The sequence below is a fragment of the Nyctibius grandis genome, chromosome 3, assembly GCF_013368605.1.
Source record: "Nyctibius grandis isolate bNycGra1 chromosome 3, bNycGra1.pri, whole genome shotgun sequence".
Lineage (NCBI taxonomy): Eukaryota > Metazoa > Chordata > Aves > Nyctibiiformes > Nyctibiidae > Nyctibius > Nyctibius grandis.
The window spans coordinates 18,305,407-18,330,848 of record NC_090660.1 but is presented as its reverse complement, the minus strand read 5'-3'; the positions used below and the strand labels follow the sequence as shown (position 1 = coordinate 18,330,848).

At 36.1% G+C, this 25,442-nt stretch overlaps 1 protein-coding gene across 2 annotated transcripts in view; it reads left to right on the top strand.

The window, feature by feature from the left end:
* Positions 1-25,442, top strand: part of RELCH (RAB11 binding and LisH domain, coiled-coil and HEAT repeat containing) — an 88,751-nt gene that overhangs the window by 62,750 nt on the left and 559 nt on the right. Inside the window, exons 17-28 of one of the 2 annotated variants that reach the window (XM_068396814.1) lie at positions 433-589; positions 1,128-1,251; positions 2,325-2,373; positions 2,813-2,892; positions 3,760-3,866; positions 4,463-4,562; positions 9,560-9,642; positions 9,827-9,890; positions 11,497-11,635; positions 12,591-12,707; positions 13,725-13,813; positions 18,984-19,054. In XM_068396814.1, the coding sequence (XP_068252915.1) occupies positions 433-589; positions 1,128-1,251; positions 2,325-2,373; positions 2,813-2,892; positions 3,760-3,866; positions 4,463-4,562; positions 9,560-9,642; positions 9,827-9,890; positions 11,497-11,635; positions 12,591-12,707; positions 13,725-13,813; positions 18,984-19,054 (1,180 nt within the window). Of the gene's footprint in view, positions 1-432; positions 590-1,127; positions 1,252-2,324; positions 2,374-2,812; positions 2,893-3,759; positions 3,867-4,462; positions 4,563-8,819; positions 8,903-9,559; positions 9,643-9,826; positions 9,891-11,496; positions 11,636-12,590; positions 12,708-13,724; positions 13,814-18,983; positions 19,055-25,442 lie in introns of both variants that reach the window. The other variant, XM_068396813.1, reaches the window with a different exon arrangement.

Sequence of the window (25,442 nt, the reverse complement as noted above, 5' to 3'; positions counted from 1 at the left end):
TCCGTATCCACCGAAAAGTCCATCCATCAAATCCGTATTTTTCCAATCTAGAGAAAAAGATGTGGGGAACCGTGTCAAAGGCCTTACAGAAGTCCAGATAGATCGCATCCGTAGCTCTTCCCTTGTTCACTGATGTAGTTGCTCCATCATAGAAGGCCATTAGGTTGGTCAGGCAAGATTTGCCCATGGGTGAAGCCATGCTGACAATAATAATTCCATGATTTCCCTGTACCGGAGTTTTCTCTTTTTACATGAGGGTTAGGTAATCTCGTCAAAGATTGATTTAACTCACTGATTTTTAAAAAGCAATTTGATAACCTCACACAGAAGGCACTAAAGAGTTCCAGACTTTCTTAGCTATCTTTACTGACATCACCTCTAAGGTATTTTCATCTTCTTTTGTTCATAATCGCTTGTTCCCTGCTGTTACAGTCACTAGATTTCCCCGACCCGTATCGCCTCTTCAGGATGTGGCCATCATCATTGGAAGCCGTGAACAATTAGCAGTGTTGTTGCAACTGTATGACTATCAGCTAGAACATGAGGGTACCACAGGCTGGGAGACTTTGCTATGGGTAGTCAATCAACTGTGAGTTAATTTGTATCTTATGATTCCTAATTTTAAAATATGTCAAAATTAATAGTCCTTAAGCATGATTATGTTTAACAATTATTAAACACAAGAATTTTAAGTATGATTGTGTTTAAGAATTATTAAAGAGGAAAAGACAATTTTTTTTAGGCATTTTAATTTTTATACTGAATTGACTTTATCTATCAGAAAATATCTATCTAGCAGAATGTTTAGGAACTACTTGCTCAAAAAATTTGTTTCTTTCATCTTTGCACTAGTATAGTCAATTCTCTGAAGATTGTTGTAGTCTGAATATCTCATGAAATATACTGTTCTGCAGTAACAGATGTTTGAAAATATAGGTCAGACTTTTCTGGCACTTAAACCCTTGCTTTCTTCAAGGGTCAGAACATGTAGATAATTTTATTAGAACCAATAGTGATGCGTGTATATATATATCTATTAATATAAACAGTAAATCTATACAAATGTAACTGGAGAGAAACAAAAGATTAGAGTAGTGTTTACTATCCTTTTGTTTCCTGATTTTTAGGCTACCACAGCTTATAGAAATAGTGGGCAAGATCAATGTAGCATCAACTGCCTGTGTCCATGAGTTCTCTAGATTTTTCTGGAGACTTTGTAGGACATTTGGGAAAATTTTTACAAACACTAAGGTAAGATGTTATCTTAAATATTCTACAAAAAGAGTACCTTGATAATATATATTCTCTATATTTACGATGTGTCTGAATACCCACACTTTATGTGACCATTTATATTTGCATGTCACACTGATGCAGACATTTAAACCTGCTATTTTTAAACCTCTGTTTGCATCCTTTTGATTTCTGGTTTTTGTCCATTTTGGAATGACCTTCTCATCTTGCCCAACAAGGAAGGATGTTTTTTTTAAAACTATATTCTTCATATTTGCTTTCTGAATGGCATAGGTAGTGGGAGAGATCATCCTTATTCTAGTGATTTAACAATTTTGTTTCTTCAGAACAGCATACTGTTCAGTTTTTTGTGGCATACGTAACTACTCCAGCCTGTACTTCATCGGAAATTTAAAATGAATGCTTTGCCTGCCTGAATATTTTCTATAGATGATATCTAAACATATTTATCAAGAAAATATATAATTTTTCTCAATAAAATAACTTCCATATATAATTCAAAAATATTTTAAAGGGAAATTATAAAACACAAGAGGATTACCTAAAGATAAAATTACAAAACAGGGTTAGCATTATGTGCTGCCTCCGGAGAGGAGATTAAAACCAGCCTCTGGTCTTTGAAAGCCCCTTCTGTAAGTTATCTTTAGAACCCTTGCTTCTATAAAACTGTTCTGATACTGATTATCACAGCTATATTTTGGAAGAGAGCACTTCACAGACAGCAAAGATATTAAAAAAAAAAAAAAATCTTTTTTTTTTTACATATAGCTTGATAAAACCATAAACCCTAAAGCCCAACTAAGCATATTGCCAAGAGACTTCGACTTTTGGTATGAGAAGTGCTAAATACTGCTACCTCAGTGTGGGTACTAATAGAAATTTTTGCTCTCTTATGTCGTACTTTCAATTTTCGTTAAAGCTGGCTATGCTTTTTAAAGGTTTTTTTCTTTCTATACGTTCAAAATGTCCTTTTTCTATTGTTTTGTGGTTCTTTTTTTATTCCTTTTTTCCTAAGTAAATTGACAGTGGTAACAGGTTTTCTTACACGGCATTCACCATCCTTTGTACAGGTAAAACCGCAGTTCCAGGAAATCTTAAGACTGTCTGAGGAAAACATAGGTAAGTTAGCTTTTTACTCAAATGAATAAAAATTGATTTTATCCACAACTGGAAAAAAACTGTCAGTCTCTTGTTCAAATAACATTTTCAGACTGCAGTTCTCAAATTTGTCATCTTTGTGAAATGTTGAAAATCTAATCTTAATCTGCATGGAACACTGAAGTTGTAGATTGGCTGTGTGTGTGAAGTACAAATAAAATCTCAAATCCAAACACCACTTGAGCATTATTTTAGCACATGTGTGCGTGTATATATGCATATATATGTATATAAATTCTTCATGTATATATAAAAATGTGTATATATATAATACTTATAATGCACACATATAAGTCTACCTTATATATATATAAAAACTATATAGTGTATATATTACACACACACATATATACACATATACATATATATAAAACTGAGATTCTTCACTGTGTTTCATTAGATTCCACAGCAGGTAATGGAGTGCTAACAAAAGCCACGGTTCCCATCTATGCAACAGGGGTCCTTACATGTTATATTCAGGTAGGCTTGTTTTTGTGTTTGTTAAATGTATAATAATATGTAAAATTTATTCTACCAAAAACCCCTTAAAGTTTTATTTGAAAACTTACAATGCTCTTGAGCATTGAAGATAGGTAGATAAGTGGTCAGCTACAAGCACATTTAAAAGCAAAGTTTTCTAGTCAGGTTGTCTACTACATTTAGATGATAGTTATCAGTGTTAAAACCTGAATTCACTAAATCTTAAAATGACATCTGGCATCTTCACCACTGCTAACTCTCAGACATTGACAGCTGCCATGTACCTCTATCAAAAATATTAATATTATTCCATAAATGAGTTTTTGGCCATTTAACTATGACCCCTGCGAACATAATTTTGCAAAACTTACTGAAACAGATAAGCAGGTAAATCGCCATTTTGGGCATGGTTGGAGTCTTAAAATTTTAGTGTTACCTAGTACTAGAATAAACACTCCATAAATAATGCTACCTAATCTTCCAGTAACCAGCAGTTATGGACTGGCTTTAGCTTATAGGAAAAAATAAATACTTCATCATCTCACAAATGTTTAGTGGACTGTGAGCAACCACAAACTGTCAGGAGCCATGAAAGTGCTTAAGTACACTTCTTAAAAGTTTCTTCAGTAAAACAGTTTGGGTGATTTATGCATCACTCTGTGCTTAGTTGATGAAATACAGAAATACAGTCTCATGTTTGCTTTGAAAGGTTCTTGTTCTTAAACCACATTTTTGAAGTTCATAAGAAGATTGTTAAAGGCTAAATCTAGTTTGGTCTCATTCACAGTTTGTCTCTTTCATAGCTGTAGGTCATCACAACTGCAGCAGTACTTCTACTACATTCAACATTGTACGCTCCTCTTTCAGGAAGAAGACCGCAAGCTGTTAGTTGGATTCTTAGAAGATGTAATGACCATGCTTTCACTATCCCATGCTCCTCTTGATAGCCTGAAAGCTTCCTTTGTGGAACTGGGGTAAAGAAATATACCTTGGAGTTGACTAGATTTAAATACATTAGAAGTTTCTATTAAAAGCTGCTAATTGGCTGTAATTTTAATAACTGTGATGCTTCGGGTGAATAAAGGGTATATTTGCTTTTTTTTCCCTGGTGTTTCACAAAATTTAAACTTTTAATCTGTAGATTAAAAATGTAGTGGTAAAAAAAATTCTGAAGTGTAAAAAAAGAAACACCAAAAACCAAACAAAAAACCACGCAAAAATCAGTCATTGAGGATAAAACGGAAATTTATTTTGTATTTTCCATACTATTATGATGTGTTCTAGATATGTATTTGCATTCAGTTCAGTGTCATAATTTATTGAAAATTATGTTCTTAAAAGTTTTTTTAAAAAATGAAGTTGAAAATGCAACATGTTTTCTAGATAGCAACATGTTGCATATCCTTCAGAATGAGATAAATATTATGTATCCTTCAGAGAGGATAAATGTTGGAGTTTTAGATTTGTTGAGCAGTGGATTCTTGAGACTACATTTTGTAGGCAAAGAACATATTCAGGGTTTGGGAGTATTTTTTTTTGTTTGTTTGAGTGCCCAACTGTTTTCTTCTAGTGCAAACCCAGCTTATCATGAGCTGCTGTTAACTGTCTTATGGTATGGAGTTGTCCATACTTCTGCTCTTGTTCGATGTACAGCTGCTCGAATGTTTGAGGTAAGTGTTATCCAAACTTTTTTACACCATTTTAAAACTAGAGTTTATTTTTAAAAACAGTGATTCAGATAATGTTGCTACATTCTTAAAAACTACAAATGGCTTAAATAAGTTGTGTACTGCGTGATGGAGCAGGAAGTTGTTGTGCCGTTGTTTCTGTTCTCTGTTCAACAGCACATCTTTCATTAAGCAATTTGTCATTAGCCACTTGCAAGCTGTTTCTGTAGTAACTATGTGTGTGTGTTCTTTGATCTGCTGCTGACTTGATTGTTGCATTCTGATTATTGCATGCCGAAAAACATTTTCTGATTATTAAAACGCATTTCATTGCTAAACTGTGTTCAAACCAGAATTAAATACATTGTCAAATGTGTTTGCTTAGGTCTGTAGATAAACATAAACAAGCATCTCTGAGTTTTAGCATTTGCTTTTGCTATTGAACACGTCATCAGTAGCCTAATTCACAAGTTACCGGTTTTCAATACTTTTTGTGTATACTTGTGCAATGCAGTTGCATTATAATTCAAACTGGTTTCCACTGGTGCCAAAAATGGTGGTAAAAACATACACTTAACCAATTTTGTAATTTTTGTAAAAATTAAAATAATTTACAATTCTTTTATTTGCCACATAGTGACAGCTTCGTCTTTCCCTTAAGGTCTGTAAATTTGTTCAGGATAAGGACTGTTACATTTAACTAATAAGTTTACTTTTATTTCCACATCATGCCTTTGTTTCATCAAGTCTTAATTAAAAAAGGCATATACAAAACCTCTGGGACATACTCCACTTGCTGAACAAAGAGATTACCTTTTTCTTTTTTTTTTTTTTTTGCATGTTAGAAAGACATATTTTTAATCACTTTATCGCAGTCCATGTCTTTTTTTTTTCTGTTCTTTTTTGCGTTTCTTCCACACTTGACTCATTTGGATAGCTTTGCAGTGGACCTGTAGCTGAACCTGCCACCTTGTATCTATTTGCAAAAACGAATATCAAGTCTGCCTCAGAAAAAATAGCACTTAACATAACCATTAGCGTTCTTGACTGCAGCTCTGCAAGTCATTGCAGATAAAGCACTAAACAACCACTTTAAGACTGTATCCTGAGACTTCAGTTGAAAACATCCAACCTTGTCTTCCCTCCTCCTCCTTTAAAAAGATGGCAGCAATTTTTGGTCACCCTTAAAATATTTTTTAGTTGTTTGGGTTTTTTCTTTTTTTTTTTTCTTTAAATCTAACAAGAACATTGCTTATATTTTATATTTGTAATAATCTTTTTTTTTTTAATAAGCATTAGCCAAACATGTGAAAGACCTCAGTTACAACAGACTGTTGCCTTGGTTGCAGTTTCTTTTCAAATTCAACTGTATGTTGATTATTTTTAGGCAGTCCTGCATGCTATTTGACTGCTTGTTTCCTAATATACTTCAATTTTTGGTAAAGCATAGGTAACTTTTGTCACAGACACTTTTCTCACTTGAAAATAATATCATATTGCCACTTCCATGATAGCCATAGCATGCATATTTATATGTGGCAATATGTAAATTTGGGAAGTCACCTGTGTAAAGAGGTGGCAGTAGTTGGTTTCACTTCTGGAAGATTCCTTCATTCAAGGAATTTCTGACATCTCAGAGGCTATTGAATAGCAAAACCCAGCAATTAGATAGTAAGATAAAAGAATATATCACCTGCAGGACAGCTGTGTGAGAACTATAAAGATTCTGTACAGCAGCACAGAGACTGCTGTAATTTGGGCCTGCCAGACTGCGTTACCAAACCTTTACAGTCTGTTGAGGATTGGAAGGATGCAGAAGTGATTTGGATCTGTTCTACCCCTCCTCTCCTTTGGGGGCAGGAAGCTTTGTGCTACAATTTCTAAGGTGTAGTGTGCGTAAGTAATGACCACACATTGATCTAGAGGAATCAAAAGATAAAAACTTGCCTTGTCTGTCTCACTGTAGCCTTACATGCTACATCCAGTAGCTTTGCCCATCCAGCTGTTTCTGTTGCTCTATGTTAATGCTTTGTTGGTGGTTTCCCATTTGAATGTTGATGCAAACGGATATGATTGCAGCTGGTTTGAATGTGAAATGCATAGTTGAGTTAGAAGCTTTGTTGGTCTGTTTAGGTTCAAGGCTAGGAACACTTACCTTCAGAATTACACTTGAATTATAAAGCATGTTTTATTTTCTGTAAGACAGAATGATGCTGTTTACCATGCTTTACCATAATTAAAAGTGTGGCAGCCCGTGTAGCCATGAAGCCAAGATCATTCGAAATTGCTTGCTAATTATACAAATCCCAAGCATTTTATTTCAAAGCACTGCATTACCTCTAGGCTTTTCTCAAAATTAAGTAAAGAAAACTCAAGCCCCTATTTGTTCAAAATTGAAAATAATAAGCATTCTCTATTTTAATCAATGGGAAAATTGGTGAATCTGTATATAAGAGTAAGATCATTGTAGTCAGACAGTCCCTAACAGCTGTTTGAAGAGTAGCCCATAAGCTTGACACATCAACACTTTTAAGTTGTTGCCACTGTAAATAATAGTGAGATGTATTAATGTTAAAATGTAGTAGTTGAACTGCCATTCCTAATACCTTCTGAATAACAAGCATAGGAAGTTGCAGCTTTCCCACTACAGGTGCTTTGCAGCAATAATGCATATGTTCTTACACAGCTTAACAATTCTCTCCCCATTCGTCCTTCTCTAGTTATTATCTGTAAGGCCACAATATGTTCAGTGCATGTGTGTGCCCATGCATGCACGGACATACATGCACACACAAATATTGCTTAATAAAAATTATTGCTTTGTATAGAAGGCTTCTGGAAAGTCAGGTTCCTTCCAATCTTTCACAATTTACTTTGTTTAAATTCAGAGTTGGTAAAACAGGAATGCTCCAACGAACAGCAGAAAGTAAAACGTTCTCTAGTTAGAGGGTGTAAATATTGCCTGCTTTTAGTACTGCGTGGTATACTGATGGCTACTGCTTTCCCTATGCCCTATAGATCTTGCGTGCTCTGTTGTTACACTGCTGGGAGGAAAGCATTAGAATTTAATTTGTGTTCATTATGTAATTTGAGTAATTAGAATATAGCTAATTATTAAAAAGACATTTCAAATTTCTCACAGAAACTACTGATAAGCTTTTTACGTTTATCTCCTAAAACCAGCAAATATATGCAGTCTTCTTTACATGAGATAAAGATGGAAATATCAAGGCTTTCCCTTTTTTGTTAATGCAGACAAAAAAACCTGTTTTGCTGAATACGGAGAAAGTTTGGAACTTGTCATTTTTGAAAATGAGTAGGTTTTCATACGTAGAAAACATGTAAAGGGCATCTGCTACATACACAGCAAATGTATGTTTATGTATAGCTACATAAGTAATGTAAAAAAAAAAATCACCTGGGAACATCTAAATTCAAACGATTTCCACACATATATGGGTAATAAATTTCACTGTGATGTCAGTTTTTAACATTTGTGATGTATTGCAACAAATATATCTCTTCCTTAGTTTGCGAAAAGACTTGGTGAAATACATTTCGTGGATAATCCAAGGATTCTCCATTTTCTACCTGCATAGACCAGCAAGGGAAACTTGAGAAGTTTTGCATACATACTGCTTGGTTGGCAGTTAAATCTAAAATAGTCCTGAATGAGTTTGAGGAAAGCTTAGTGGCATCTGGGAAGGTGCTGTTTGTCACATTGTGAAAGGTCTGAAAGGTATCACTCAGTGCGGGAAAACTACAGACGTTTGGCCTGGCTAAAGACATCTATTTTGCATGTGACAGCCACCTACTGTAATAAATACCATTCCATGGAGTTAGGAATAGCATTTGGATTAAACTGTCAAACTCAAATTGGCATTGCTTTAGTATTTAATTGTGCATAATTGCATGTATAATGTTAATACATAATTATATCAGTACTTGAATTATAATACATAATTATTTGCTAAACTTTTGAGAGTTCAAGTTTTAAAATAGCTGAAAATAGAGAAAACATCATATTGTTGAATTTGTCAGGTTAGTGCTGATTGCCAGACCACTTGAGCTTTCTTCGTGCCTTTGCGTATATGAAGCACTAGTGTAGCAGTATTTGCTTAGCTTCTAATTTTGGTTTGCTTTTTGTGTTTTGTTTTTTTTTTTCTTTCTCTCTCTTGGTTGTGCCGTTCTTCTTCCCATGATACTGTGCTCGCTCTTTCCGTGCATCACCTGTGATACCCCCCTGCTCCGACCATTCAGCTGTTGGTGAAGGGGGTACATGAAACTCTGGTAGCTCAGAGAGTTGTTCCTGCTCTCATTACTCTCTCCAGTGACCCTGAAATGTAAGTTTCCTGACTGTCTTATATACCTAGCATCCCTCTTAATACTTTGGAAGAAATAACCATCAGTTCTATTTCTTATTCTAGCTGAACAAAAATTGAATTACTTTTAAACAAATGTAACTTTTAAATCACTTATTTATAAATAAAAAGGTTTACTGCAACACCTAGAACTAAACTGGATAAAATTGCTGAATAAACTTTGAATAGAAAACTTAAATCAATGTCACTTTATATTTATAATCATATTCTCAGTTTTGAAATTTGCTTACATCATTTCTAGCAGAAAGCTGGATATTGATATGTTCTGTAATGCTATCAGCTTTATTTATCAGCAAAATCAAATGTCATCTGCGTTACTGAAATGCAGAATAGTTTTGGCTGGATCTAATTTCTGATAGACAACTGTAGTACTTAATTTCCTGGACGTTGTGATGTGATATTTCTTTCAAGCTAAGGAGGGATGCTTTGCTAATCTCACTAATAGGTTGTTGCTAATAAAGGCTACAGCACGAATAGAGTTTTAATTGTTTTAACATCTTGTGTGGGTGACTAAACCCAGAAAAAAAACAAGAGTCTGCCTGCCCATCCTCAGTCACAGCTAACCCAGTTCTTCAAGTTTACCAAACCGTTTTTTATTGCATGTTGACTGGTTTACAGCTGACTCTTCGAGGCATGAATGAAGCCTTAGTTGACAAGCGGGTTGCTCCGGCCCTTGTTACCTTGTCCAGTGATCCTGAATTGTGAGTTTCAGACTGAGACCTTGAGTTAATCCTGTCTGTCTTTTTCCTGGTCTGCTTTTTGTGTTGTGTCATTGCTAGAAACTAATGTATCTTAAAGTACTAATTTTTAAATTTTGCTTTATTTTTAATTAATTTTGTTCTTAATGTTTAATGCATCCTAAAGACTTTATTTTTTCTATTGTAGTTCAGTAAGGATTGCAACAATTCCTGCTTTTGGGACCATCATGGAAACTGTTACACAGAGAGAGGTAAGACACCTGTTGTCAGGCTGTTGTTTTGGTAGCATAAGAAGTGAGTGATTTTTTTTATAAATCCAGAAATCCAGTAATTTATTAATGAACTTGGAGAAAAAAGAAAGCATCTTATAAATTATTTCTTCCTTTGTTATATCCTCTTCCAAAATGCTTTCCAGTTTTGCTATGGTCTTTTCTTTCTTTTTTTTTTTTGGAAACAAACCAACCCTCTTTTAACTAATAACAACATTTCCCTCTAAATATCAGGCCAAACATAAACAAAGAAAAACAGACATGCAGAGGAGGAGGCCTGTGCTAGAAGATGGAAAATCCCGTGCTCAAAATGTTTTCTGAAATGTTCTCCCATACAGTTGAGAAATCAAAGTCCATTATTTCCAAATACAATAGATTTACTTTAAAATGCTAACCAAAGAGTCATGGAGGGATTCAGTTACCTCCACATAAGTATATTGTACCATTTTAGATGCTTTGGGATGTCCTGCTTGGCTTCCAACTGCTTTAGAAGGGCACAAGTCTCTTGTAGTTCCTGTCATATCTGCTGGTTTAGCCCATGGTGTCCAAGATGGCATTAAAAGACATCATAGTGACATAACTGAAATAATCCTTGAGGATAATATAGATATGCAATTTCTCCTTGTTTTTTAAATGATGAAACTTTGGTAGTAGATCAGAATTCTGAAAAAGACACCCAGGATTCTGCTGTAAGCAGTAGAAATACTGTATTTTCTTTTATATAATAACTGTACAATCTAATTTCTTCTTAAAGTCCTTGCAGCTTTTGGCAGAGCTTGCATTCTTCCTGTAACTTCAACATATTCTAAAAGAATGTGTTTGAGGAAATGTGAGTAAGAAGTCAGTGATGACTCACAAGTACTTGGAAGATGGATAAGTTACAATTTTGCAGCTTGGAATGCATGCCTATAATCAGCTTGGGAAGAATACTGTTTTGTTACCACACAAAAATTACTGTATCCATTGCACTAATTATAATAAGCCTTAGAGAACAGAGGTGATATTGCCTTCCAAAATGTATCAGAAAATGTTATTTTTACAACTTTGAATCCAAATTAAACACGTAATCTTAGATATATTTGTATTTTCAGTTTTCTAGCCTTTAGTTGAAGAAATCTTTTTAATTCTATTGATTTTATGCTGCATACTTTTGCGTCTCTGTCTTCTGCAGAAAATTTTTCAGCATACTAATTGATATTTATTAACAAAGAAAAGTGAATTCAGTTCTATTTAAACAGGAAAACTCCAAAGATATTAATAGTAAGAGGGGGATTTTAATAGCAGGTAAAAAAATCAAAGTTTTTGAGTATCAAAACCAACGAAAACTCAGGAGGAAAGACTGGCTATACGGAAGCACCTGTCTATAGTTAAAGATAGATCAGATTAAAACACTGTTAACGGTCTTTAAAATGTAGAGCTGCATCAAAGAGTCTGGAACATGCTATCAGAAAAAAAATGTAAATTAACAGGATGCCCAAGGTTTGTCATCTGAAATACGGAATATTATAGACATACTCTGAACTGACCGTAAGAGTTTCTATCAGCTTCATTCTTTTGTATACTTTTTATTTCTTTGTGAATATTTAAGCTTCTGGAAAGAGTAAAAATGCAGCTGGCGTCTTTCCTGGAGGACCCTCAATATCAAGACCAACATTCTCTACATACAGAAATCATAAAAACATTTGGAAGAGTTGGACCTAATGCTGAGCCCAGATTTAGAGATGAATGTAAGTTGCATCAGTGGGAAGATGCAGTCTTCCTCTTTCTGTCCCAAAGCTAACAGTATGCTACTTATGTTGATTTGGGTTTTTTTGTCTTTACAAAAAGTTTGATGAAAACTCTTGTTTTCAAGAGTTTGATATGTCCCAGTATTTAAGACTTTGCTAATATAAATTTCACTTTACCTAACATTGGTTTGTATATAGAACACCAGCACGTGGTAATGAATGATTTCAGAGCTGGAGGGGACTGGTCACTTTGCTGCAGTGCAAATTTGAAGTTGTCTTATTTTGAATTACTTGACATGCAAAATGCTTTCCTCTCCCCTCCTCCCCCATTTCTTCATCTCCTGCTGGCATATAAATTTAGACTATTCCACACATCTTAAATGTAAGTGCATCCCACATTAACAAAAGAGCTTTTTTTTTCATGGCCCTGAAATATTGAAGCACATAGAAGAGCAAAGTTTTTTGTTAGACCGACTTAAAGGCACTTGTAAACAAAACATGAGGAGCTATCATGCCTCCCAACTGCAGGCATCTAGTTTAGCAGGCTAAACTCATTAGATAGGCTTCCTCTACAGTCAGTGAAGATTTCTCATGACATGCATATCTCTGTCACTAGCTTATCAGCTGTATTTATAAAATAGAAGCATCTTTTAGACAGCTTTAGCAGCAGGAGAGTAATAATGTTGCAAAATATTTTCTGTAAACTGTTACTATTTCAAAGGTACTCTGGGGTACCTTTTTATTTTAGGTGGTATTACCACAGTTTTATTTCAAGTTTGAATTGATCAGTCAAATCTGCAAGCGCAGTCCCATCAAAAGCCATTATTTGCAGTTCTTATTCCACACTGATGTGTGATGCTTCAGATGTTTGTGATTGCCACTTAGTGACTGTTTAATGCTAAGCAAGTCTACAGAAAGCAATTTCAAATACTTATTCCAGTATTTACTTTTACAGTTGTTATTCCACACTTGCACAAGTTAGCCTTGGTCAACAACCAGCAGTCTGTGGATTCGAAGAGACTGGATATCGCTACTCACCTGTTTGAAGCCTACAGTGCTCTTTCCTGTTGTTGTATCCTTTTTTTAGGGAAAGTTTAGCTGTTTAATTCTCTGGTGGGGGCAGAAGATAATACTTGAGAAATAACTGAGTTTGTCTTTGAATGTGTGATGTAAAACATGATCTGCTCGGTATAAAGAGGTTTTCACAGAAGGTGGAGGTGGTGGGTTGGCCTTGGCTGGATGCCAGGTGCCCACCAAGATGCTCTATCAATCCCATCCTAAACAGGACAGAGCAAGGAGAAAGTAAGATGGAAAAAAACTCGTGGGTCAGGATAAAGGCAGCTTAGTAAAGCAAAAGCCATGCACGGAAGCAAAGGAAAACGAAAGATTTATTCTCTACTTCCCATCAGCATGTGATGTCCAGCCACTTCCCAGGAAGCAGGGCTTCAGTAAGCGTAGCAGTTTCTCCAGAAGGCAAATGTTGTAATAATGAATGCCCCCCCACTCTTTTCTCTTAGCTTTTATTGCTGAGCAGGTGTCATACGGTATGGAATATCCCTTTGGTCAGTTTGGATCAGCTGTCCTGGCTGTGTCCCCTCCCAAGATCTTGCCCACCCCCAGCCTGCTGGTGAGGGGGGAATGTTGGGAGAGACAGCCTTGATGCTGTGCGAGCACCGCTCAGCAGTAATCAAGACACTGGTGTGTTATCGACAGCTTTCTAGCTAGCAGTACATAGTACAGCACTATGAGGGCTGCTATGGGGGAAATTAACTCCATCTCAGCCAGACCCAATACAGTGGAACTGAAAAGGAAAAAAACCTACAAAAACAAAGCCCTTGATCTTAACCAGTAAATTAAGAAAAAGTATGAAAATAGTGGTATGGATGTATGAAATAAATGAAGTTAAGTATGTCCAAGACCTTTTTTATTTTTAGTAGTCATGAAGTACCAAATGCTGTTCTGTTTTCTTGGGGTTTGCTGCTGTAGCTTGTCCCTATGTTCAGTAGAATAACATTATCAGAAGACAGAAAAAAAAATTGTATTATTTCAGAAGACAGTCCTTATAATACTTTAACAACCTGGTTTTTAGTTATTTCAGAGGATTTAATGGTCAATCACTTTTTACCAGGACTTAAGTGTTTACGAACTGACATGGAACATCTCTCGCCAGAGCATGAGGTGAGCAGCTGTGTTTACTAACTGAGTATGAGACACAGGTGGCAGTGAAAGTTGAAAAGTAATGGTATTTAAAACCAGAAGTTAAGGAGAGCTGCTCATAAGTGGTATCAAAACAGAGCATTAAAGGGTTTTTTGATAAGGAATAGGTCCCATGATTTAAAAAAACAGTAAAATCTTTTAAAATGTATTTCTAAGCCAAGGACCTCTTCAGAGAAATATTCAACTGTCAGAAATGCATGTAGAAACACAGATCTTTGTAGACTGAAGAAAAAGGAAATATTTTTATCGTCTGTTTTTTCATCAAAACAAGGATACACTAAAATCAATGTCCACAATATATCCAAGGAAATGCAGATGAAAATTGGTGGAGTGCAGGACAGAAATGATAGGCAAGCATGAGGAAAGTATAGTCCTGAAATACATGGGATGCACTTTATATCTGGAGTACTGTGTCCAGTTCTGGGCTCCCCAGTACAGAAGAATGGACCTACTGGAGAGAGTCCAGCGAAGGGCCACGAAGGTGACGAAGGGACTGGAGCATCTGTCATAGGAGGAGAGGCTGAGAGAGCTGGAACTGTTCAGCCTGGAGAAGAGCAGGCTCAGGGGAGATCTTATCAGTGTATATAAATAGCTGAAGAGAGGGTGCAAAGAGGATGGAGCTAGGCTCTTTTCAGTGGTGCCCAGTGACAGGACCAGAGGCAGTGGGCACACACCAAAACACAGGAGGTTCACAGAATCACAGAATCAATCAGGTTGGAAGAGAGCTCTGGGATCATTGAGTCCAACCATTGCCCTGACACCACCATGTCAACTAGACCGTGGCACTAAGTGCCATGTCCAGTCTTTTCTTAAACACATCCAGAGATGGTGACTCCACCACCTCCCTGGGCAGCCCCTTCCAATGTCTAATAACCCTTTCTGAAAAGAAATTCTTCCTAATGTCCAACCTGAACCTCCCTGGCGAAGCTTGAGGCTATGTCCTCTTGTCCTATCACTAGTTGCCTGGGAGAAGGGGCTGACTCCCACTTCACTACAACTTCCCTTCAGGTAGTTGTAGACTGCAATAAGGTCACCTCTGAGCATCCTCTTCTCCAGGCTAAACAACCCCAGCTCCCTCAGCCGTTCCTCATAGGTCAGACCCTCCAGAGCCTTCACCAGCTTGGTCGTCCTGAACATCAGGAAACGCGTTTTTACTGTGAGAGTGACAGAGCACTGGCACAGGTTGCCCACAGAGGTTGCAGAGTCTCCATCCATGGAGATATTCAGAAGCCATCTGGACGTGGTCCTGGGCAACTGGGTGTAGGTGGCCCTGCTTGAGCAGGGGGTTGGACCAGATGGCCTTCAGAGATCTCTGCCAACCTCAACCAGTCTGTGATTCTGTGAACTATAAAAAGCAGATTATAAAAAGCAGACAGGACAACATGGGAGCTAACGAGATCTTCTCTGGTAGAAGGAGCTTACAGAAAGTAGCAAAAGAGAAGAGTTAACTTGGGAAACTTGAAAATCTTGGCTATATGTCTATGCACTTTTTTGTAAATACTTGAAGAAGATGAACACTAACAGAGATTGAAACATGCAGATATTAAGTCAGTAGCTGAAAATGGGAGATGTAGTTTAGTTGCATGTTGGGAAAATCTTGACAGTATGAACATTTCAAGTGATGGAGGAAAAGATTTAACCAAAATGCACAAAGGAACATCTTTCTGTTTTTTGAAGATTAATCCTGCACTTTCATGGATTACTTTGTACTTGAGAGAAGTAATTACTTTTCCTTATGTTTGCAAAAGTGATTGTATTGAGATGACTATATTCTCTAGGAGTTTGAAGTTCTTGGTAACAAAGTCCCTTCTTCCAGTTTTCAGTCTAACGGCCTATAGTCTCATTCTTTTATTTTTTGTATATTATATTATTTTATATAATTTACAGTATGTGGAACTGGAGGTGAATTAATTTGAGGAACTTTCAGACCTAAAAGGAAATAATCTGACTTCAGAGGGCTGAGTCAGAAGGGACAGTAGTGACCTGAGCATCAGTCAGAGGCAACGGAATTGCATTTCCTTACCACAGGCAGCACTGGAGGAGATCTGGCAATGATACTCTGTACGCAGAGAGAGATGGGAGATGTATTGTGTTTTGGGAAGTCTAAGAATATATCTGAAAGCTGCAGTAGGCAGAAGTTGGATTTAGTTTCATTTTCTTTGTTCCATCATATTCACTAATGGGATAACTGATACAAATACTAATACTTTATTTTTATATAGTTGCTAGTGCAACTTCTAAGGTTTAAGGGCATAGTCAGTTCAAAAGATGCCCTGAATTTAGAACAAAAGAGCTTATTTGATTGAGTTTGAGTCTTGTGGCCAGAGAAGGAACAGAGGGCTTAAATAGGATTAAAAATAAATAAGTCAAAACAGCTCTCAATCCTCCTTTACCACATTCTGCATCACTGTGATTAATTGGCTTCAGGCATGATTCCAAGCGCTTTATTTTTTTAGCCAGAGAGAAACATAAATTTGAAAATACTTACTCCTGCTCCAGTGGGTTAGAAAACTCACTACAGCTTTTACTGTAGAAATGGAAATCTGGTGCTTAATCAGCTCCTTGCTACAATAGGGTGTTTGTAGGCACCATGATAAGAGACCTCTGAGGCCCAGTTAGTTCTAGTGTCTATCTTTCAAGCCTTCTGTCTTAAAATTATGTTGTCTGGAGTAAATGTGTTCTGCTGTTTCAGATAGTTAGACATTACCATAAAGAGCATTAACCCATTTCTCATTATTTTGGTCACTGTGGTGTTACTCAAGTTGGTATATCGGTTACAAAAGCACATTTTATCATTTACGGAGCCTTAGCTCTTGTGGCTCTAACATCAGTACAGAGTTTATGCTCATCTTGAAAATGTAACATTTGTGGAATTGGCTTGTGATTCTGTCAGGCAGCATTTACCACTTATCCTTCATATTTGCTTTCCTTTCATTCATATAAAGGAAAGTGCAAGTTGGGCATTTAAGTGAGACCCTCTTATCTTTAAAATAAACATTTCACCTTATGCAGCCATTTCTTTTTTTTCATTTACTTTGCCAGCATCTCTTAATTCATGTCAAGTCCCTTCTCCGCTTGCCTTGTATTTCTTTTCAAAATAATTGGATTTTGAGTTGCATGATAGTGAGATATAATCAGTACTTAATAAAAATATTTAGTCCATCTGCAGTAATGTTTATAATACTTAAGCACATGTTATGTCTCTTAAATGTCTCCAAATATAGTCACATCTCTAAAATATCTCTCTTAAAGGAGGTCTAAATGATTTGAGTCATGACCAAACAAAGAGAACCCAAGTGAATAGATGTGAGCAGTGCAATGTACAACATCATAATGTAAAATTGCCATATGATACTATATTTATACCTTTCCTCTATTTCACCCTGAACTTTAAGACAAATTAATTTGGGGAAGAGGGAAGAATCGCTCCACTTCATCCAGCAATTATGCAGCCTTCCTGGAAGGAGCTGTGCAATAGATTGGGAGCTCCATCCTGGTATTCAAATAATTCTGGGTTCTTGCTGAATTATTCTTTCCCTTGATCAAGACTTCATATTGTTGATATTTGGAACATCTAGATTCAGATAGATGTACAAAAATGTAGAAGTGCTCCAATGCACAGGTAGAAATGCTAAGTAACAAAAATTATGGCTGCTATGCTTGGAAATTTCAGTTTTGTTTTGATACAGAAAGGTTATTTTTTCACTGCATTCTGAATGCATATCTCTTGTACCTCTGTACTCTTGAGTTTAAGTACTTGTACAATATTTTATGCAAATGAAGGACAGCAAATTTAGCAGTAAGAGTTGTGGTCCTGTTAGACTTGTATGCAGGTTTGAATGCTGCTTTCTGAAACATTCAAGGATATATAACACCTGCTACCCAAACTGTTTCAAATGTTGAAGTAATACTTTTGGAGAAATAGGGTGAACAGTGGCACAGATCTGCAAACCGGCCACATCTTATCAGTGTAATAAATGCTTTCAAAGGATATTTTGTACTGCAGCTGTCTAATAGGGATTTGACAGAAACCACCTTTTTTATGTATATAAATACATTTAAAAATAGTTATCACTTGGTAGTAACCATTAGTGATTGATCTGTATTTTAGAAATTGAAATTAGTTTTTTTCCTTTATTGTATATATTCAGGTTTTAGTAAGACACTAATTTTAGTTGCTTGTATCTTTGAGATTTTAAGTTTGTCTCAAAGTGCTTAGCTTTTTTTCTGAGCTGTGAGCAGAGAAAGTTTCCATTTATTCAGTGGGTATGTGTGTATATATATATATGTTTGTAGTTTTACACTCTTCATTGCAACTGTTTTGCCTATGTGTTTCAAATGCTTTTGTCTTAACGTGTTAAAACAGTACTGTTGTGGGCAGGGCAGGGAGTTATATAACTGTCCAATGAACTGTATGATTTCTTTCAAAGCCTGCTATTGGGAAACATTCCTTTATTTTTGGCATGCTGGAGAAATGTAAAATGCCAGTGTGGGAGTGTTTTTAGTCTTAAATATTCTGTGGAAACCTTTAATGCTGCAATTGCTTAAGTAATGAAAAAAAGCCTTGATTCATAGAAATCATGGAAGACACCAGTGAAATGATACCAAAGTTGCTTTCACACTTCCTTTCCATTAAGATGTTGTCTCAGGATGCCATCACACTCTTTTCTTTCCTTTCTTTGTTTTTTCTTTCATGCATAATGTTGGTAAAGATATGAATTTTGAAAGGTACTTGAAAACTGTCTAAAGAAAAATAGAGGGAAGGTGAATGTATGTCAAAGTTAATTGCTATTAAATAAAAGTATTGTTTGAAAAAAGGAAGATGAGGACGTGTGCCACAGAAGTTAGTTTGCTTTAGCTCTATTTTGAAAAGCCAGGTGAAGCAGGAGGGAGTCTTAATCACTTGTAACTATTTCAAAAGCATTTTCTTCCTTAAAGTATTTTGAATGGTTATGTTGTTTCTAGCCACAAGGCATTATCATACAGCTGGAATTTAAATGCACTTGAAAAACAACAGAAAAACTTTTTAAACAGTTCTGCTAATGTCAGAATTAGTTGCGGAGTAGGTTTCGTATGAAGTGTTAATGTAAAAGAAAAAATGTCATGTATATCTCTTCCGTATGTGTCTTAGGTTATTTTAAGCTCTATGATAAAAGAATGTGAACAGAAAGTGGAAAACAAGACCGTCCAAGAACCGCAGGGGTAAGGCTTCCACTTCTCTTTTTTTCTGTGCCTCCAGAGTAGTGTTCTGCAGAGTGTATTCCCTAATGGTGTCCAAGGCTTGTGACCAGAAATCCGGCACTGACATATTCTGTATTTGAAAGCAGATTTTAGGAACTTTAATTCAGTTTGTGGTTGTTTCTGTCTTCAGTGTAAAACACAGGACAACACATTTTTATTTGTATCATAGCAATGACATTCTTGTTTTCCCCTGTTACTTTGTTCTTCATTTTTTATACATTTAAAGCAGTAATTGAATTTCTGTCCTGAATCTGACAAAGCAGGCAGTGCTTGGTCTAAGTGCTTAGAGCAACACGTGGCACGCACTGAGCAGCCCTCTTTCATGGGGGTGGCCTGCAGGCTGAAGGAATTGTTCTGGCCATGGTGATGACCTGCTCCAGGCTGCTGTCTTTGCTTGCATGTGACTACTGCACATGAGAACAGTTTCTCTAGTGTATAAACTGACCTACATGTGTGAATATGCTGTTTAGTAAATATGTTGGCTTTGGGAAAATGCCACCTATGTTGCACTTCGGTAAAACACCCATTCTACAAATGCACAGTAAACCCAGCTCTCCAGTGAGGCATCAGACACATGGTGTATATGCATCGATTTGCCTCATGTGGTAGAGGTGGTATCATATGTGTGTGTCTCTCCTGATAACAAAAGCAGCTAACAGACCCACAAATCTGGAAAGCTAAACATCATTATGATGAGATGTATGTGTTCTTTTGCCTGCTTGTTGCCTGGAATGGCATACCAGTAGGTGACTTCTCGTGGATTATTATATAACTTAATAAATCCTTAGCAGTGTTGCCAGGAAGAGTTTGAGAAGAAACAGTAGGTGTCTGAAAAAGAGAATCTGTCCTCAGTCCTGATACCTTGCCATGGGAATCAAGACAATTACTGAAGTTTGTTTATGTCATGCTTCCATATCTGTAACAAATTGATAGAATTTACTTCTTGAAAGAGCTCAGGCAAAATCCTGGAAGCAACTGGTAGTTTGAGAATGACTGAAATAGGAAAGGTGTACAAGAATTGAACAGAAGAGACATGGTGTGGAAAAAGACTTAGTCTCTCATGCATCAAATAAAATATCTCAGGCTTTACTAGTGGTAATTAGCCTGTTTAATGGTGTAGTTGATAATGAATGGAGTGTAGTAAGAACTGAATCCATTTGAGGCATGAGCATCAGGTCAACTCTTAAAAGGTGTACTAGAAATGAACTTTAGACTTTGGAAATGAAATAATTTTAAGACTAAAAATGCCCAGGTTCTACAACAAATCACAATCTATAGTGTATCTGTTCTAATAAGGTAGTTGGTTCTCTCTAGTCCTATAGAAGTCCTGTCTAAGGGAGAAGAAATACAAAACCTTTAAGATCTGAAGAACGCACTGTTGGTCATCTTCTTTCCTCTTTCCTCTTCATGTGGCAATATTATGAAGCAGGGACTATACTGACTTAACTGTATTCCAGTTGAGTGGCTATTTTCATGATGAAGTAGGTATTTCTTTGACATATTAGTTATTCACAGCATAAGAACAGGTTTATTTGACTTAATCACTCTACAGGCATATTTCTTGCTTGCAATTTAAATAGCCAGTCAGTCAAGGACCAAAAAATGCATTCATTCATACTGTTGTATTTTCCTAGGGATTCACTATGTTACTTCCTCAAGCTTTGTGCTTTTGCCCTTATCCTTTCTGCCTTCTCTTAAATGGAGCTTTCTGGCCTACCTACCTGCGTGTGTCCCCAGTAGCCATACTCTGAATGCTCATCCCTTTCCTGCATCCTTCAGATTCTTCAGCAGCTGTGTATTTGCTTCTTATTTTTAAAGAACGGTGAATGCATAGCTTGCCTTCAGCTATATTAAAGGTTGGCACTTAAGCCAGCTATTTCCTCAGAAAACAAACTACCAGTAATGATTCGTGGCAAGGTAGAAACTTGCTAGTTGTCCTGTTAGACCCATCCATTTTTGCAAGTAAGCATTAGTTTTATCGAGGTCTTCCCTGTAGTATGTACCTTGCATAGTGGGTACCCAGTAGGTAATTGTGATAAGGCAGAATTAACAGCCAGACTCTTTGCAGCTCTGATGCTAAGCAATTGCTGTAGGCTCTCACCAACTGACCTGTGCAAGGACATCCCTCCACATAAGCAATGACTTAATATTTTGACAAACAAGCTGATTCATTAGAATCAGTTGCATACATGGGCATTTATTACTTTGCAAATATTTCCTCTGCCTGGGTTTTGTGGACTCTTTTTTGTTAATCTACAAACTAACTGATATTCTTTTTTCATTTTAATTGTTTGTGCGATAAAAAAGCCACCACCTCAGACTTTGACTATGTAAAGAAAAAAATAAAAGCAGTGTATGCATCTAAATATATAAGGTAAATGAATTTATCACTTCTTGAGCAACTTCTTGACAGCCTTTTAGGAGAGGTCGTTAGAAAATATGAAATTTATTCCTTCTCAGGCAACTATATTGTGAAAGAATTTTTTTTCTCTCCCAGAATGCAGCAAATGTACACTCTATCAAACTGGTCTCTTTAAAGAACACCATTAACCTTTACCTGAAGGTTTTTTATTATCTTACCTGTATTAACTGAATTGTGAAACCTAAGGTTATGAAACAAAATTCCTTGGCTGAGCTCTTCCTAATTCTTAAGTGGTGGTCTTCAGTTGGACAGGATTTTTAATTTCTGTTTAATGTGTTTTTTTGCCTCTCTCAAATCTTTTAACCTATTTAGTTCATCAAAGCTATTCTCTGCATGGCTGGAGTTTGAGTGACCAGCTTTTATTTCATGTAGGGTTTTGGCATACCTTGCTTTAGCCTATATCAGTGCAAACATGTTAACCTAAATGTAAGAGGTCTGTATGACTTAAAATCCTTCTTGTGAAAATATTTTGAAATCACAGTGCTATTAAGCCATTGAAGAAACAGGTAAATGCAAACATGATACAATACCCATTGTATTTTCTTTTATAGAGTCATAGAATCTTTTGGGTTGGAAGGGACCTTTAAAGGTCATCTAGTCTAACCCCCGTGCTGTGAGCAGGGACATCTTCAACTAGATCAAGTTGCTCAGAGCCCCGTCCAGCCTGACCTTGAATGAATTTTAGAATTCAACTGCTGAAAACTTGTAAAATTTGAAAAGGATAAGTCTTTGCAACGTGTTACTTCATTCTTTACTTAGCCTTCCCCTTTCTTATTCAAAATCAGGCTATGGTTGCAATCTTTTATGGTACAAAATTAACACGAAATACTTTACCACTGAAGAAATAACCTTTTCATATACATGAATATCTCCTTTTTCTTGCTAAGCCATTGCCAATTTCAGTTCCTAATTTCAGGGTTAAATATATATTTGACAAAGGATTTAAATGCAACTAGGAGATAAATTACTGATTTTTGTGAACAACATGAGAAAGCATGCACAAAAATAAAACTGGATGCAAATCATAAGATGCTGTTGGCTATCTTGTCTTTGCCCCTTACTGTTAGAAAAGGTTGGTCAAATAATATGGGGTCACAGAAATAGTTTTTAAAAAAAGATTAAACTTTGTCTTTTTAAATATTGGATAGCCACTCTTGTTAAACTTTTTCTTTAGCAATTAACAAGGTATTTCCATCATGGGTAACAACTTATGTTACAAACTGATTTTTATAACATGTCCAGCATGAATGCTTGTTTTGACCTAAAGCTTCCCCATAAAACAGGCAGAACTCTGTGTTGCAGATAATTCATCTAGACACTGATCAAAAAATTTGACATTTACACATTGTTTTTGTTTGTGGGTTGGTTTTTGTTTTGTTTTTTAAATAATGAGTAAATGCAAGGACTTTTCTATGGAACTACTTGTTTCAGACAAGATATGTTATTGCCTTGTTGGGTTCTCTGATTATTTTTTTTAAAGACATGAGACTCAAATTATTTGATTTCATATTGCTTTTATTATTATGTTTATATGTTCAATTTTTATGGTAATAGAAGTACTTTTGGGGCATATTTAAACTTCTTAAGTATATTGAGTGTTGTGGATTATCTTTCTATTTACAGTAACATAATATTAGAAAACCTGAACTTCTATACGCTCCAGTTCTTAATTTTTAACATCAGATGTCTGATATCCCCCAAAAATGTTTCGGAAGTCAATTGAACATTTCCTGGTTTTCCTAAAGCTTATTCAGGATCATTAGAATAATGACAGCACAGTCTGCTTAAAACTGCAGGTTTGTCACCAGTTGCTAGGCTTCCTTTTCTGAAGTGAGCAGTTTTATTTTCTTAATGTTGCTAACACTTGGAATATACTGTATTTCCCAAATCATAGTCCCTAGTTACACACAACTCTAGGATACATCATAGGCTGGAATAGCTTCTTGTCACTAGCCAGCTGATAGTGAGTATAAACTGTTATATGCCCTTGCTTTATCATGAAATCAAGGGAAATTGCACAAGAAATCCATCTTACAATAGTAGTAACTTACCTGCTAAGTTTTATCAACTGGAAATATGTAATTCCTTAGTTGACTGTAGATGTTTAATCAAGCCAAAGATACAATTTTCAAAATTTTAAACTTCAGTAAAGATGAAGACATCATACTTTCAATAAAATGATGCTTAAACACTAAATATTAGATAATGAGGAATTTTACAGAGCTTTCAGAAAAAACAGCTAATAATATTCAAAATGAGATGATTGATTTGAATAACCTGTTCCATTAATAGGAGATGTACTGAAGAAAATACGTGAGAGTCTGCTTTGTGATACTCTTAGGTATGCTGTGCGAGGCACACCTAAGGCCCCTTCAGGGATCGAGGTCCATTAGGCACTGTGGAAATGCAGAACACAGGGATTCACTTCAGCTTAAAAAGTAGAAGGATGGGGGATACATTTGAGTTATGATACAATTAAGCTCTCTGTAAATCCACAGTACAGCTTTAGTGAGAAGCTTCCCTTTTGTTTTTTCAAGTACTCTGTTTAAATAAAGAACCAAAATTCGTTATCGCTAAGCACCTTTCTTTGTGATATGAAATGGGAAAAAATACTGAATGCATCCGTGCTATCTTTGAAGAAATCGTTGAAATTCTGTTGAAGCAATTTGGAGTTAACGTCAACTTGACTTGCCTTGATGCAAAAGTGTCTAACAGAACTTTTTATAACCTTGCAGACTGAAAAGTCAGTTCCTGGAAGCTGGCCTGTGCCAGTAAGACAGATTTTGTGATCTTAGGTATAATGTTGAAACGCAGAGTCCATGCTGAGCTCACAAGGGAGACTTTCACTGGTAACGTTTTGTAAAATTGGCTCTGTCTAATGTTGAAAAATGTTTGCCATTTTAACAACAAATATAGGAAGTATGGAATATTTATTAATATTCCTGCTATTATACATTTGCCTTGTTGCACTCATGAGACAGATTACTCTTACTATGCTATACAGTTACATATATCTGAAGTGGAGCTCACTGATATGTTGTAAATTAAAGAATAAATCAGTTAATTTTGCAGCATTGGGATAATTTCTTAACAAGTTGTTCGAAGTTGTAGCATCTTGTAGGTTCAGCATTGATTGGGTTCCTCGTTCTAGTCCAGTTTGTCTTCTCTGGTATCTATGAAGTAGGAACACTCAAGCAAAGGTAGTAGGAGTCACACTCACAACACCCAGAAAGAGAAAGCTCTTTACCCAGCAAGGGGTAGACCTAGCAGGACTCAGTGCTCCAGGGTGGGGTTTACAAGAAATTTACAAGGAGATCAATGGAAAGCTGAACAAGTAATATAAAACAAAGATTGATTGGGAGTTACTAGATTGACGGTCCACACCAATTTTAAACTCTGCTCAGGTGGAAATATTTGGAAAATAAGAGAGTTGGAAATTAAGGAGAGAGGTCACCGTTTTGTACTTACCTTGCTTCTACTCTTCCTTACCTGTCTGCTAATGGTCACTGTCAGAGTCAGGATACTTGGGCTAGATAGATCCTTGGTCTGACCAGTAGGGTTGTTTTTATATTAAATAAACAAGGATTGACATTTCCAGTGAGAAGGTAAAGCCGATCTTTCACAGAGGTATTTGTCACTAGAGCAATTGCCAAATAGTTGACAAATGCGAATGTGGTGACTTCTAAAGGTGGTAAAAACTAGTGTGCACAAAAACAGTTTTACAACTTTTCACTAGGACTGTGAGGGCATGATAATTCATTTAACGGTGTGTATTTGGGCTTGGTGGTGATGATTTTTCAGTTCTTCCCTATGCCTTGGTCTTTTGTGATCTTGAAACCTCTAAAATGCAAAGACCATTCAGATGCTTATTAAATAACAGCAGAGTGTTCTTTTCTCTTTGTAGTCTTACATCACTAAATGTTTTAC